Source organism: Somniosus microcephalus, chromosome 10, assembly GCF_052327205.1.
Source record: "Somniosus microcephalus isolate GS21.2 chromosome 10, FLI_Smic_1.0, whole genome shotgun sequence".
NCBI classification, from domain to species: domain Eukaryota; kingdom Metazoa; phylum Chordata; class Chondrichthyes; order Squaliformes; family Somniosidae; genus Somniosus; species Somniosus microcephalus.
Window position 1 is genome coordinate 145,251,697 of NC_140996.1, and position 16,535 is coordinate 145,268,231.

The 16,535-nt window shown below is 43.8% G+C and overlaps 1 protein-coding gene across 3 annotated transcripts in view; it reads right to left on the reverse strand.

Annotated features, from left to right (window-relative positions):
• Positions 1 to 16,535, reverse strand: part of LOC147111728 (ubiquitin carboxyl-terminal hydrolase 35-like) — a 109,903-nt gene that overhangs the window by 81,315 nt on the left and 12,053 nt on the right. For all 3 annotated transcript variants that reach the window (XM_085998910.1, XM_085998908.1, XM_085998909.1), the window contains one exon: positions 15,039 to 15,737. In XM_085998910.1, coding sequence (XP_085855036.1) covers positions 15,039 to 15,720 — 682 coding nt within the window. In that variant the 5' untranslated portion in view covers positions 15,721 to 15,737. The remainder of the gene's footprint in view (positions 1 to 15,038; positions 15,738 to 16,535) is intronic.

The following is a 16,535-nucleotide window of genomic DNA, read 5'->3' on the forward strand; positions in this document are numbered from 1 at the left end:
CCCTGGCGCAGCGCAAACTCAATTTCTAGGCCATAATCTTTGCCCCTACCTATCATACTGAAAGGGGGGAAACAAAGGATAAACAACACAAATCATGAGGCTAGGTTCGGATCGGTCATGGCCCTGTGGGTGGCGGAGCGGGCCCAGGGGGCGTGTAGCCTGGTCCTGCTCCTACCTCTTGTGTTCTAATTCTGTGTTAGATTTCAGGAGATGTTTCTATTCACAGGGATTAGTGGAGACCTCGGGAACAGGCTGCCAGCTAGGAGTCCTTCAAGAGTAAATTGGGCCTGTTCCTGGCTGGGGTGGAGATCACCTCTTACAGAAGGTAAGTACTTTAGGAAATACAGGGACAGAGTGATCTCCTGGACGAGTTTCGATCGCCTAGATGGGTCGGAGAGGAATTTCCCAAATTTCTTCTCCCAAATTGGCACATTGGTTTTTTTATCTGGTTTTTCGCCTCTCCCGGGAGATCACATGGGTGGGATGGAGAGTGAAAGTAGATTTGAGGTTAGGATCAGATCAGCCATGATCTTATTGAATGGCGGAGCAGGCTCGAGGGGCCGATTGGCCTACTCCTGCTCCTATTTCTTATGTTCTTATTTTCTTAAATGCTCAGCTATATGTGTGGGTTATATTGTTCAGCACACCTTTTTACTTAATGGATTCAATTTGTACATAAAACACAATATAAAGACACAAAATACATATCCCCTCCCCACCTACGAAGGGGCATACGTGTACATTAAAAAAATCTTAAATCTTTGTGTATACCTAGCTGCACCCAACTGCTCATATAATGGCTCCACTTTTTAAAGACACTTCAAATCTCAGCTACCCCACATAAAAGCACAGCAGTTTTAATTTTCCTACAAAAAATCTCTTTCCAATTAACTGGGTGCAGGATATAATTATCTAGATGACATTAACTAGAGCTAGATCTATTTTCTAGCTACTGTAATTAGATTTTCAGGTGTCAATAGAACAAATTAATAATATTTTCTCTAATCAATCGATTGATTTTTTTTAAACTTCCAATCAAATCTGTAACTTATATGCAAGGAAAAGAGCCTGGATGCACATTTAATTATACTGCTGTCAGCAATACAAGATTGATTAATCTTCCCATGTACAGCTCCAGGAGAATTTTAAACAGGCAGTCGAAACATGAGAGTTGTTAAATTCCTTTAAAGGGTCATCATGAGCCAGGACCAATTGACCTGATGTCAAAAAGATGCAAGTATTCCCCAACTGAACTAAATGCTCTCCAACTGGCTGGAGGAATGATCAGGTTACATCAGTGAAAACAAACCAGATGAGAGAAGTCCAATGGAATATCAAATGCCCATCCCATCCCAAACAGCCATATCTATTGAGAAGTGATACAGTAGTTCATTTTACTGCTACTGTAGTCCAGGATCAAAAGTACAGTTTCTGATGTTGAGGTCCTGCTGCAACCTAAACTAAACAGGGATTTAAAATTGCTGTAATGCTGCAAATTTACTTAAATACATCGCATTACTCGGAAAAATATTACCTACTTTACAGATATTGAAAGGTACAAGTGCCTCATATATAATGGGAATACTATTTAACTGTTACTTTACAAAACTTGATTGAAGTGCAAAGAACTTGGCTCTTTCCACCCCAAAACCTCTCATTTATACAGGGATCGAGGCGGGGAGGGCGAGGGGAGGGGATCGAGGCGGGGAGGGCGAGGGGAGGGGATCGAGGCGGGGAGGGCGAGGGGAGGGGATCGAGGCGGGGAGGGCGAGGGGAGGGGATCGAGGCGGGGAGGGCGAGGGGAGGGGATCGAGGCGGGGAGGGCGAGGAGATGGGATCGAGGCGGGGAGGGCGAGGGGAGGGGATCGAGGCGGGGAGGGCATCGGGAGGGGATCGAGGCGGGGTGAGCATCGAGACAGGAGGGCGATGGGAGGGGATCGAGGCAGGGAGGGCGAGGAGAGGGGATCGAAGGGGTAGCCTTGGGGAGCGCTCGAATTTGTTTTTAAAAGCCGATGGCGCAACGAGCAGGAGAGAGTTCCGAGGGCTCGAAAGTACAAGAGAACAACAATTCAAAGCAGCCCTTCGATGGTGCTGTTTTTCAGACTGATTATTTGCACCGCTGTTTTGACACTCTGCGCATGCGCGCCGTTTGGGGAAGAACAGGATCCAGGTCTAAAGGGGGTATGTGAGCGAGAACATGATCCAGATGGGAAGATGGATTACGTTCTCTCCCCTCTGTTGGATGTGGATCAAGTTCTTCCAACCCCACCCCCTCTACACCCGCACCACGTTCTCCCTCTCCTTCCCTTAGACCTGGTTGATTTCTCGGAAAGCCCGGCGCGTGTGTGGCAAGTGACATCATTGGACTGGACAAAGTCATGACACTGTCACTATTCAGACCGGTAAGCCTGACATCGGTAGTGGGGAAAATGCTAGAGTCTATTATAAAAGATGTAATAGCAGAGCACTTGGAAAGCAGTGACAAGATCGGACAAAGTCAACATGGATTTACAAAAGGTAAATCATGTTTGACTAATCTACTGGAATTTTTTGAGGATGTAACTGGTAAAATAGATAAAGTGGATGTGGTGTATTTGGACTTTCAGAAGGCTTTCGATAAGGTCCCACATAAGAGATTAGCGTGCAAAATTAAGGCACATGGGATTGGGGGCAAGGTATTGACTTGATAGAGAACTGGTTGGCGGACAGAAAGCAAAGAGTTGGAATAAATGGGTCATTTTCCGAGTGGCAGGCAGTGACTAGTGGGGTACCGCAAGGATCGGTCCTAGGACCCCAGCTGTTCACAATATATATTAATGATCTGGACGAGGGAATTGGATGTAATAGCTCCAAATTTGCAGACGACACAAAGCTGGATGGGAGGGTAAGCTGTGAGGAGGATGTCGTGAAACTCCAGTACGATTTGGACAGGTTGGGTGATTGGGCAGGAACATGGCAAATGCACTATAATGTGGATAAATTTGAGGTTATCCACTTTGGTGGCAAAAACAGGAAGGCAGATTATTTGAATGGCAATAGATTGGGAGAAGGGGAAGTGCAAAGAGACCTGGGTGTTATTGTGCACCAGTCGCTGAAGGTAAGCATGCAGGTGCAGCAGGCGGTTAAGAAGGCAAATGGTATGTTGGCCTTCGTAGCAAGAGGGTTCAAGTACAGGAACAAGGATGTCTTGCTACAGTTGTACAGGGCCTTGGTGAGACCGCACCTTGAGTATTGTGTGCAGTTTTGGTCACCTTACCTGAGGAAGGACGTTCTTGCCATGGAGGGAGTGCAGCGAAGATTCACCAGGCTGATACCTGCGATGGCAGGAATGACGTATGAGGAGAGATTGTGTCGATTGGGCTTATACTCACTGGAGTTTAGAAGATTGAGAGGGGATCTCATCGAAACCTATAAAATTCTGTCAGGTCTGGACAGACTAGATGCAGGAAGGATGTTTCTTTGTAATGTAGGAAACGCGGCAGCCAATTTGCACACAGCAAGGTCGCACATAATGATAATGACCAGATGGTCTGTTTTTGTTATGTTGGTTGGGGGATGGCTATCGGCCGGGACGCAGGGGGTGGCTACCCTGCTCTTCTTTGAGGTGGTGCCATGGGATCTTTTGCGTCCACCTGAGAGAGCAGAGGTTTGGCGTCTCATCTGAAGGATGGCACCTCTGACAGTTCAGCACTGCACTGGAGTGTCAGCCTGGCTTTATGAGGGAAGAGGGAGAGAGAAAATGGGGAACTACAGACCTGTTAGCCTCACATCAGTAGTTGGGAAAATGCTGGAATCTATTATAAAGGATGCAATAACTGGGCACTTAGAAACTAATAATAAGATTGGACAGAGTCAACGTGGATTTATGAAAGGGAAATCCTGTTTGACAAACCTATTGGAGTTCTTTGAGGATGTAACTAGTGGAGTAGACAAAGGGGAACTGGTAGATGTGGTGTATTTGGATTTTCAGAAGGCCTTCGATAAGGTCCCACACAAGAGGTCGGTGAACAAAATTAGGGCACATGGAATTGGGGATAATGTACTAGCATGGATTGAGAATTGGTTAACAGACAGAAAACAAAGAGTAGGGATAAACGGGTCTTTTTCAGGATGGCAGGCTGTGACTAGTGGAGTACCGCAAGGATCGATGCTTGAGCCCCAGCTATTCACAATCTATATCAATGATTTGGATGAGGGGACGAAATGTAACATTTCCAAATTTGCTGATGAAACAAAGCTAGGTGGCAGTGTCAGTTGCGAAGAGGATGAGAAGTGGCTTCAAGGGGATCTCGACAGGCTCAGTGAGTTAGCGAGAACATGGCAGATGGAATATGTGGATAAATTTATCCACTTTGGTAGCAAAAACAGAAAGGCAGAGTATTTCCTAAATGGTGAAAGATTGGGGAATGCAGATGCTCAAAAGGACCTGGCTGTCCTTGTACATGAGTCACTGAAAGTGAATGTGCAGGTGCAGCAAACCATTAGGAAGGCAAATGGTATGCTGGCCTTCATTACAATAAGATTTGAGTACAGGAGTAAAGAAGTCTTACTCCAATTATATAGGGCCTTGGTGAGACCACACCTGGAGTACTGTGTACAATTTTGGTCTCCTTACCTAAGGAAGGATATACTTGCCATCAAGGGAGTGCAACAAAGGCTCACGCGATTGATTCCTGGGATGGCGGGACTGTCGTATGAGAAGAGATTGAGTAAACTAGGACTGTATTCTCTTGAATTCAGAAGACTGATAGGGGATCTCATTGAAGCATACAAAATTATTACAGGGCTTGATAGGGTGGATGCTGGGAGAATGTTTCCCTTGGCTGGGGAGTCTTGAACCAGGGGCCACAGCCTCAGGATAAAGGGTAGGCCTTTCAGGACTAAGATGAGAAAAAAATTCTTCACAGAGGGTGGCGAATCTTTGGAATTCTCTACCCCAGAGGGCTGTGGAGGCTCAGTCATTGGGTATATTCAAAACAGAAGTCGATAGATTTCTGACTGGTAAGGACATCAAGGGATATGGCGATAGGGCCGGTGAATGGAATTGAGGCAGATGATCAGCCATGATCTCACTGAATGGCGGAGCAGGCTCGAAGGGCCGAATGGCCTACTCCTGCTCCTATTTCTTATGTTCTTATGATGGCCGGGGAGTCCAGAACCAGGGGTCATAGTCTAAGGATAAGGGGTAAGCCATTTAGGACTGAAATAAGGAGGAATTTCTTCACCCAGAGAGTGGTGGACCTGTGGAATTCTCGGCCACAGAGGGCAGTGGAGGCCAGTTCATTAAATATATTCAAGAAAGAATTGGATATATTTCTTGAGGCTAAAGTGATCAAGGGATATGGGGAGAAGGCAGTGACAGGGTACTGAATTTGGATGATCAGCCATGATCTCATTGAATGGCAGAGCAGGCTCGAAGGGCCGAATGGCCTACTCCTGCTCCTATCTTCTATGTTTCATACCCAATAAACCCGTTAACAATCTGTGACCCACACACAATGCCCCATCTATTGTGAGGGGGGGGGGGGTGCGTGGAGAAGGTCAGGAACATGTTTGTGTGTGTGGGGGGGGGGGGTGGAGAAGGAGGTCAGAAATGTGTTGGGAGGGGGAAGTCAGGAACTTGTTGGGCGGGAAGGTCAAAAACTTGTTCGAGTCCGGTGGGGGGGGGGGGGGGGGCGGGGGGAGGGGATCAGGAACTCGAGGGCGATGGTGGGGGGGGGGGGGGGGGGAAGCGCAGGGGAAGAAAGAAGTTCAGAAACTTGTTGGGCGGTGCGGTGGCGGCGGGGGGGGCCACTGAGAGAAGGTCCTAACCCATCTGGGGGAGCCCTGTCTGTTCTCTGAAAGCAGTACTGTGAGCTCTGTCTGGAGCCTGGTAGTTAGAATGAATGGATCAAATTACACATTGCAAAGTAGTTAATTACTCAGGCAGGCAGGATCAAATTACACATTCCAAACAAACTGCTGGGTGTATCTTGTCCTCCAATGGGACAAATCAGAAATCTGATCTGGTCATCCAAGGGGACCAATCAGAATTTTGGTGTTGCAAATACATACTGCCTAAAATATTTTGCTCTACCTCTCATGATAGATTTGCATAATATCTGCAGATAAAGGGTTAGAGTTCCCACTTTAGGCGCAATCGGAAATTCAGGCACAATCGGAAATTCAGGCACAATCGGAAATTCAGGCACAAATTGCGCTAGTTTTGAGAAGTGTTTTTTTTTGTCAAGTTTCCGGTCAAGTGCATTTGCATATCGCTGAATGCAAGATCTGCCATGAACCAGTGCAATTGGAGAGCGTTTTAGAACATAACTCTTTTAAAAATATCCCTTGATATATTTAAGAGTGGTAACTTGGTGCAGTTTGATTACCACAGCTGAAAATGGGTTTATCACAAAAAGTAAGCATTTTTAAATCAGAGTGCCTAGTCCACCACCTGTGAGTGACCCAATTTTAAATAACTGAAAATGACTTTAAAAGAACTATACAGAACCATATGCTAGTTATATTAGTGTATAGTTGTCAGTTTTAGTACATTTAAAAAAAAAAATACTGGCCTGTATTTTCCGACCCCTGCGGGTGCACACGGGCGGTGTACACACCCGTAGGGGCCTCAAGTGCCGGCCGCTGAAAACCCTTAAAAAATCTTACACCTGGTAAAAGCAGGCGTACGGCCTGCTTTTACCAGAAAAAGTTTTAAAATATTTTTTTCCCCCCACTCATTTAAAAAAAAAAGTATTTTAAAATTATAAAAGTGTATTTTAAGCCCTGTAAAAAACTTTAAATATTTTCAAAAATTTAATTTTTGTTTAAAATATAATTTAATGTAATTTTAACTAATTTTAAAAACGTGATTAAAAAAAGTGTATTTAATGTTTTGATGTGTTTTTTGAGTGATCCCCATTCATACTTTTGACATGTCTAAGCCGACAGACCTGTCAAAAGTGTGAAGGGGATTTCCCTTCTTTCATTGGTTCCCCATGGCCCACGTGATCCCAGGGTCACTTGCGAACTGCCTGCGTCCCTGGGATACCTGGGCCTCTGCACGCACGCACTAGGAGAGGCCCAGGAGCGGAAATGTCCAGACCTCCAGGTAAGGTAGTAAATTTTTTCCAGATCGGAGGCCTCCGATCGGAAAATATAGGCCACTATATTCAAAAGCTTTTAAAACATGATTATTAGTGTCCTTGCACCCAAAAGAACCAGGTGAATTTTAAGATCTCGCCAAAGTCCCGCAAACAGTCACAATTAGCAGAAACAAGCAATGGTGATTAATTTGATCTGGGGGAGTGGCCAGTTTTGTGGGCACAGCCAGCTTCTAGTGCAAAAGATTGCAGAAGCTTGATTTGCACTGGACGTAATTTATGCTTGAAATTCCGCGATCTTTTAAACTGGTTTGACTGATTTCAAGCTAATTGCACTAAAAAAAAGCACAACCGAGCAGAAACTCCAGGCCACCTTGTTTAATCTTCCCTCTCCAAAGCCTTCCTTCTTTTTCTCAGTTATCTCCTTTACACCCTATGATGGATTGCAGTTCTTGCTGAAGTGGTCATTGGTGTATAATTACTACCTTTGAGCCTCTACTGATCAGCAGCTTCAATAGGTGCGGCAATTTGCCATGGTCTTGCCTGGCTGACACTGCCTCCCACTGCAATGTCCAAGTTGAACACCAAAGCACCTCCAACATTCTCCTCTGGCCCCAAAACAAACATTAGTCATTCTCAGCAACAAAGAAAACCTCATCCTAAATAATACCGTTAAGTCAACATTTTGCTTTATGGGCTTAAACTGCATAATACTCAAAGTCTTTTTAAAATTATCATGTTTTAATTTGTGAACCAATCACAATTTTTTTAAACTATGAATATATGCTTCTGAAATATGATGTGCATTTGATGCTGGGCAGCACACTTAAATGGATATAGAGTGACTTCCTGATCATATATTGTAATATATATTTCCAATAAACAGTGCGGCCAATTTCTTATTTAAAAACTACCACCAGAGGTAACTATCCAGCTCAGCCACCTTTGTAGACTCCTACCACATAATCTAGTCCAACATTATCTGCATCATCTAAGCAGGGCAGGGGTATTAATGTGTCAAAAAAAACTGAAGGGTCAAACAAAGAACCCATTCCTACTATATTTATGGGTGAACTCTGTTCACCTGCTGCTTATGCAAAGCATTAAATTAAAATAAACACACCCAAATTTGTCACCATGTTAATGGTGACCTCTGGGGAACTTGATTACATGTACTTGTATGAGGGAGTTTGTTCCATCCTGGTTTGATCAAAAGATAATGAGATTTATGTCAAGTTCTCGTTAACAAATTTTGTCCTCCAAAAGCAAGCACAAATTAGCCTTGGCAGTTTGCCAAAATAAAACTAGACATTTCTGGTCATCCATTCAACTCCAGGAATGTTTATATTTGGGAGTGAGTGTAGGGGAAGGTGGAATGGTGTTCTCTGAACAGGGAAACATTAAAGTTTGGGCTTGCTACAATGGTGGATTTTGAATGGGCGACCACGTCTGCCCACCAAAAGTGTGGACTGCTGACCCCAATGTGTTTTCCTGGGTCAGTTAACTTGCATGTTAATTGACAGACTCAGCAGACACTGGCCAGAGGCACAGAAGGGGGTTGGAATTGATGATTTGAGGCACAGTGTAAAATCATGCAAGCAGCAGAGTTATAGCAGCCACACAAAACCAATCTTGAAGATGGCCAGCCAAAAGAGGATAAAGATCAACTGTGAATTGCATGGAGGCTGAGCTGGAGGTCTTACTGGCAAAAGTCAGCAAGAGGAGGCAGAGTTTGTTTGGAGAAAGGAGGTAGTGGACAATGCACTCAATACATATAATCATAACAGTACAATCCTGGGGACACCCGTCATGGAGGGCATTGGTGAGAAGCAGGAGGGCCTGTTGCAGGTGGTCAGTCGCTGCATTACCAATTACCCATCCTGACCATCAGAAAGTTTCAGTAACAAAGAAGCCCTCTTCTGAACTTCGAGAAATCATCAAGTGAGTAGTTATATTCCTTGTGCCCATGCAATTCCTTAACTCAAGTCTAATGTTGTCATGCCACACAGGCATATAGTCAGATTTGTATTTAATGGAGGAACTTTCCTTCTGTTATGGGTGGACTTCATCACAATGAAGTGATCCTGTATCACATCATTTCCCATGTTTTTGGCAGCTGGTGGAAGTTAGTAAGCTTTCTGATCATCATTAAAGGCAACTTCATCTCCTGCGTGGGCTCTCATCTGGCATCTCCTATTAACGCTACTAAATGTGCCAGATAATGGAGCATGCAGCACACCACAACTATCGTGCAAACCTCTGAAGAGGAGTACTGCAAAGCTCCTCCCAACCAGTTCAGGCACCCGAAGCATTATTTCAAATCACTTTTTCCCTACCAAGAGAATTGACTCTACAATTAAAAACAATTCAGCCAGCAATAAACAGCCACTGGGTGGCACCCAAAAACCACTCAACCAAGGAAAGGAAAATCTATTTCTATTACTCAAGCTAGTACCCAGTAATTAAAAATAGTAATGCACAAAAAGGCTTAAACAGGCTTAAATAATGTTTAATAACAAATTCCATTAAAAAAGACACCCATATTAGGTTGAGGGAGAGAGAAACGCACTGGAAATGCTCATCTGTACACTACATTCACAATAGTCAGACACTGCTAGCAGCAAAATATCGGTTCCATCACTTGTAACAAAGCCAAACATACTTGACAAAGGAGTTTCAGATCAAATCCATCTCTACCATCTGGAAATTAGAATAGGCTTTGTTTTTTTCTTCCATGTAACATTGAACCCAGACATGACCAAAGCTAGCCAAAAAACACATTGGGTCTGCAAGAATACACAATAAGCAATTTAATAAATCACAGAACAGCTCAGAATATAATTGGAGCCCTGACACCTCTCCCAGGTAAAGGAGTCCTTTTCTGAAGCCAAATGTAGAATGTTTTCCTGCACATAGGGCTGGATTTTGATACTGGAGGCGTGTAGGAGGCAGGACTACAACTTTTGGGGTTGTAGTCCCGCCTCCATTGAGTTGTGGCCAACCCACGGGCTCAACAAGGTCAATCAAGGGCCACTCGGCAACAGGTGACGTCACAGATTGACATTTCATCTGTCAAGAGCTTTTGACAGATGAAATATCAGCGTTTGACAGCTCTTTGAAGCTGTCAAACACTGACAATCTGTACACTAAGTTAATTCCTTCCTCTCAGGGTGATTTAGAGATCTCTCCGGAACAGAAAGCTGAATGCTGCAACTTTTGACAGCTCGCGGCCATTCTGCTTTCTGTGCCGGTGAGATGAGGGACTCCCGAGACCTGAAGGAAGGAAGGCTGTAAAGGTAAGTAAAACTTCTTTAAACACTTTACACACGCCAAACACACTTACCTCTACACTCATGCACCCATCACTTACCTGAACACCGGACATCTTGAACCCTCCAAGCCCTTTAGCCCGACGGTCCGCCTCGCTAACTTGGCGTGGTTTGGAGCCGTCGGGAATCCCACACTTCAGGAATAAAAATAGGGATGAAGCTAAAAACTGCCTGTTAACAGGCAGTTAATTGGCACTAATCCCCTTCCCGCCTCAGGGAGGTGGCTCCCAGCACAGGTCGGGTATCCGCCTCCTTTGAAACTGGCATGGAGGCGGGATGGGTTCGTGCCCCCCGATTTCGCGATTTTAACCCCCCACACGCCTCCAATCCCGCCTCCACGGCCCAATGAAAATCCTGCCCTATGAATCCAAAGAACTTGACTCCCATTTCTGGCAGGGAGCAGTAATGCGATTAAATGCTGTGCTCTCTCGAATGGTGAGGCAATGCCCTCAAGTCCCAAGGGGTCTCACAATAAACAAGCCAGAAACTCAGGCATGTTAGAGCACACCATTACAGAATTCTGAAATTCTGGGGGTCAATACTACAAATTTAATACCCCCACCACCATGGCCTAGTGGGTAAAGACACCGTTTGGCAAGTACTCAGCAATTGTAATGGTTTGAAACAAGTCTCACAGAAACAAAATGGACTGAAGACAAATGCTGCTAGTACTGTAGCTTTAAACCCATTAAGAGGAATAATACTAAACTGCAGTTCCTTCAAGTTGGAATTTCTGGCTCTGAAATAGGCTGAAATGTTTTGAATATCTCATTGCCAGTCCATTTATAACAAATACTGACAATAATTCCTTTTGGAGGAGTACAGTGGTGTTAAGATGCCATAATTTTCAGTGGAGCACAGAAGTGATTCAAGCCTACTGACTTTCCTAGCCATAGCTTCAAAGACAAGGGTAGTGTAAAGGCAAACAGCTTGACCCAGATGATTTAAAAGACTGACAGTAAAGCATTCCTTTCAGTAACAATAAGAGTGGATGTAACTGCAACTGGAGGAGGGAGTCACCTGAAATCATAAAGCTATCTAGAAAATGGAATTGTACCAAGGATTGCTATACAGGCAAGACAGAAGCACCTTAGCCCCATTCACTAGTTTTGCTCATTAGCTGGAAAGAAACAGGAATCCTTTGTGCAACTGCACAACTGGCCAGGCCACTTTGGGGCTGACGCAAGATTGAATTTCCTGGAAGGGATGTCACTAGCTAGACATGGCCAGAAATGTCAGGCTCGTGCCAGAGTTGTGAATGGTACAACTTGTAAAACATACCTGCAGTACATATCAGAGCCCAACTGGTGGGAATCAAGACATCTGCAACCATGGGACTTGGATTTCCTGACACTGGCAGAGCACCAAGTTGGCAAGAACATGTCACACATTTACAGATCACATGATATATGCCATCAACATGTCAGGATCAACCCTCTATTATCACAACAAAGGTCCTGCGGACAAATTCATACTGTAGTATTAGTACCCAAGATTCCACTCTGGCCCCGGGACACTGAATTTGATTCAAAGGCCATCAGGGAGTTGTTGAGGTTGTGTGGGGTTAACAGAATTCTTACCACCCCATACAACCTGACTAGAGCTGGCCAATGTGAATATTACAACCGGATGCTGTTGGACATGTTTGAGACACAGGAAGACAAAGTTTAGGCACCAGATTGAATGTTTGCTGGATTTGGGTCACATGTATAACACACTTCATTCTACCACATGGTTGTGAATGATGTTTGGCAGAAGTGCCTACTTCTTCATTCACCTATTAATGGACCCAAGCAACAACCAATGTAACAATCATCAACTGATGAATGGGTAGAAACGCACAAAGAACACCTGCAGCAGGGAAATTGGTAAAACAAGGTTGTCAGGCAAGTCTCACTACTGCTAGATAATCAGATCTGGATAGTTTCAATTCTAAGACTATTTTTGGTAATCAATATTCAACATTGGGAGCTTCCACATTTTATTGCTTATTTTTGTGTGCACTTTTTTAGAAATATAAAAAGTGGGGGGGGGGGGGGGGGGGGAAGGTTGAAGAGAATATATTCCCACTGCATGAATACTGAAATCAAAATGGGAGCAATCTAGAATCCATGCATCACTGCCACAAAGGCCCAATGCTCAAGATATGAACTGTCAGGTTAGCTCATTTGCTGGTGCTTTAGTCTTCTGGGTCAGAGGGTTATGGATTGAGCCCCATATCAGAACATGAGCATGTAACCCAAGGCAATGCTCCCCAATGTATTGAGAGGGTGCTGCAATGTCAGAGATGCAGTCTTTCACAAGATGTTAAATTGAGGTTACGCATGCCTGCTCTGGTGGTTCAAGTAGACATTAAAGAGCCCATGGCACTATTCCAAGAACAAGTAACGTTTCTAGTGTCCAGACAAAAGTTCTTCCCCAAACATTAAAAAAGTTTTCAGTAAAGAGTGCCACAGACAAAATGTCTTGTGTTGAAGAGGAGTGCTGTCAGTGTTGGAAAGTGGAACATTATCCACCCACAGCATCAAGCACTTCCAGGTCTGGTTAGGTGCTCTTGGCAGTGACAAGTGGAGTTTTGCATGGATCTAATCTTACTGGTCATACTTCATAAATGATAGGAAAAAGGACATTTCAACAACAACAACTAGCATTTATATAGCACCTTTAATATAGTAAAAGTCCCAAAGTGCTTCACAGGTGCGTAAATCAGACAAAACTTGACACAAATCAAAGGAAGATATTAAGGTGGTCTTGGTCAAGAGGTAGGTTTTAAGGAGAATCTTAAAGGAAGAGAAAGGTAGAGAGGTTTTGCCAGGGAATTCCAGAGCTTAGGGTCTAGACAGCTGAAGCTACAGGGAGTGGGGATTACACAAGAGACCAAAGTTGGAGAAAGGCAGAGTTATCTGTGGGTTGTAGGGCTGGAGGAGGTTACAGAGCTAGGGAGGGACAAGGCCATGGAGGGCTTTGAACACAAGGATGACAATTTTAAAATCAAGCCGTTGATGAACTGGGAGCCAATGTAGGTCCATGAGCACAGCAGTGATGAATGAATAGGACTTGGTTCGAGTTATGATATAGGCAGCAGAGTTTTGGATGAGCTCATGTTTATGGAGGGTCTCCCATCTAACACCCTAGTTGTTACCACCATAGTCAATTCTGGAGGTAACAAAAGCATGCATGAGGGTTTCAGCAGCAGATAAGCTGAGGCAGGGGCAGAGACGGGGCAATATTACATAAGTGGAAGTAGGCGGTCTTTATGACGATGAGGTCAGAAGCTCAGCTCGGGGTCAAATAGGTTGCTGAGGTTGCAAACAGTCTGGTTCAGCCCAAGACAGTGGCTAGGTAGGGGGATGGAATCGGTGGCTAGGTAACAGAGTTTGTGGCAGAGGCCGAAGATAACTGATTCATCTCCAAAATAGAAGGGGACCAAGGATAGATCCTTGGGGGACTGGAGGTGATGATGCAGGAGGAGAAGCCATTGAGAGATTTTCTCTGGCTACGACAGGAACCAGATGAGGGTGGTCCCACTCAGCTGGAAACAGAGAAGCGTTGGAGGAAGATAGTGTAGTCAACCATGTCAAAAGTAGCAGAAAGGTCATGAATGATAAGGATTTCTTGCATATTACTAATGACAGTGTGCTTTGTGGTTTTATTGTGTGCAAAGTTAAACATCCTATAATCCAGCCCAACAATGTACATTAATCCCACCATTCAATTCTATTTTTCTCATCGACAAACCAAGTGAAACGGTCAATTTATACTACAGGCAGTTCTGTGTGGTGGACCTACAACCACTTAGAACTAGTGCAAAAATGTTCAAATTAATTTCACAAGTATATACCTATATAAAAAAAGTGCCACCCAAATTTATGACTAGTCCTCTCACCCAGTATACCTGGGTGTATACCATGTTCCCTTTGGCAGTGCACATTGATAAGCATAGTAAAAGTTACTGGAAAAGGGCAAAGTGGCAACAAGAGGCCACAAATAGTCATGGCTATCGTTATTCATTTCAATAGAGCTGCTTCAATCCAAAAGCACGAAAAGTACATCCATGGAGTAAGACAGTAATCTCAAATCCTGAGAGCAGGGAGTAACTCCAGGGTTCAGTAGTTCAATGAAATACCCTTGCAATAATCAGAGAGAAGCTCTTCACTTCAGTCTAGATTTGATCCAATCCCAGGTCCCAGTAATGAACAGCAATGTTCTATCGTACAATGCAACCCAGATCCTCCAATTTAAAAAAAAAATCCCTCTAAAATTGTTGGTCTATCATAGCACACAAACACCAAAGTCCTCCTGCAGAACACAGCAAAAAATTATGCTGTAAATCCACAATTCTCTCATACTACAAAGCACTTAATCCCAACCATATTGGTAGAGAGAGATGCTGAGCAGAGGCCAAAATGTTCCCCACAGGAAAAAAGGAAAAGAAAAAAAGAGTGGAAGAATAATTTCCAAGCATGGCTCCCAATGCCTGGTTTGCAGAGGCACTGGCCAGCATCCTGCAAGCAGGCTGGTTTACAAGAAAAATGCACGGAGCCTGGGGGAAGGGAGAGGAAAAATAACTGAAAATAAATATCTAATAATCTTTCCCAAGACTAAAACACATGTTTTCCTTTACCTGTTGATGAAATAACAGTGAACAGCTCCCGCAAGGATGGAATAATGGCTGCAGTTTGAGTCCGCCAGATTCTCTGTAACAATCCGCTTACTTTGTTTACTTGGTCCAGGAATTCCACTATTTCATCTTCCTCTTCTGATCCACACTGGAACTGCCCTATACTTCTAACAAGTTGCTGGCAGAACACTACTTGAAACTTCCCACTGGGAATACACCGAGGAAATTCAGCAAGAAGTTTACTAATGCTGGCACACAGCTTTGATCCAGGTTTCTCGCACACTATTCGGAGAAGCTCAATTTGAAGGGCATGAAATACTTCATCAGCAGAAGAATTGTCTTGAATATACTTCAATCCTAGCTGAATGTACTCTAAAATACCGACACTTCTTATGCTCAATGTTCCATAACCATCTTGCACCAGTTTCAAGATAAATCTCACGTTAAAAAAACTCTCAAACTCTGTAGTGTGGTTCTGAGCAAAGGCCTCTAGAACCTCTTTGCCCACATCCTTTTTGAACTTCGTGTCACCCAAGAGAATGAGCTTTGTAGACAACTCAAACATAGCCCAACACTGCTTACTGTCGAGAGGTTGCTTTGCTGCCTCTAAAACACGTCTCACAAGGGTATGCTTTACAGAAGTTGGATGGTGGGACAACATCATGGCTTCTAATATCTTGTCCATGTCTTTATCTTTGAAATCTTAAAAACAAAAAGATTTGCATTAATTCTAATTTCTCGATTATACCCTTACAAATGTATTAAAAATTCACATATACTATAAAGGATATCCACACACACATCTTTGAATGCTGACAAGGAGATCTTCAAATCTGCTAAAATTGATAACAGGGTTGCAAAGGTACTGTGTACATATTTGATGATGGCTCTGTACTGCCTGAGCCAATCTCATTCAGGAGGAAGGGGATGGTGAGGTGCTGCAACTGAACTCAGCACTTCTGGGCTGTGGTGAAACATGCATCAGTATTCCTGTTTCTGATTGCTATTCAGGAACCCTGCTAGGCATGCATATATGTGGATATCAAGTGAGACAGGGTCCAGCTCAACTATGTTGTGTTGCTGCCAACCACATCCCAAGATGCCAGCAGCACCCAAGGAATGGAATTGCCACTTGTACAAGATACTGGAATGTTGGGAACCACACTTAAGTTTTAAATAACAACAGGAGGTACATAAAATTATATTTCAGTGCAGCTACTTCAAGTTATAATATGTGTACTCAAGTTGATAAATGAGTGTATCTGATGGAAAATATTTAGTGAACGAAAACCCATGCACATCTGGTATTTGCATACTTAGGACGAAACACCATTTTCTGGTGCAGTACAAATTGAAGTATGACTTTCAGATATAAAAACTAAATCCAAGAAGCAAGTTGCATTCTTCAAATCAAATTATACAGGTGTCCTAAGTAGCCCTGGCTTAGCAACAACATTCTACAAGACACATATTTCAAAGACCCTTAATTATATCAACTGT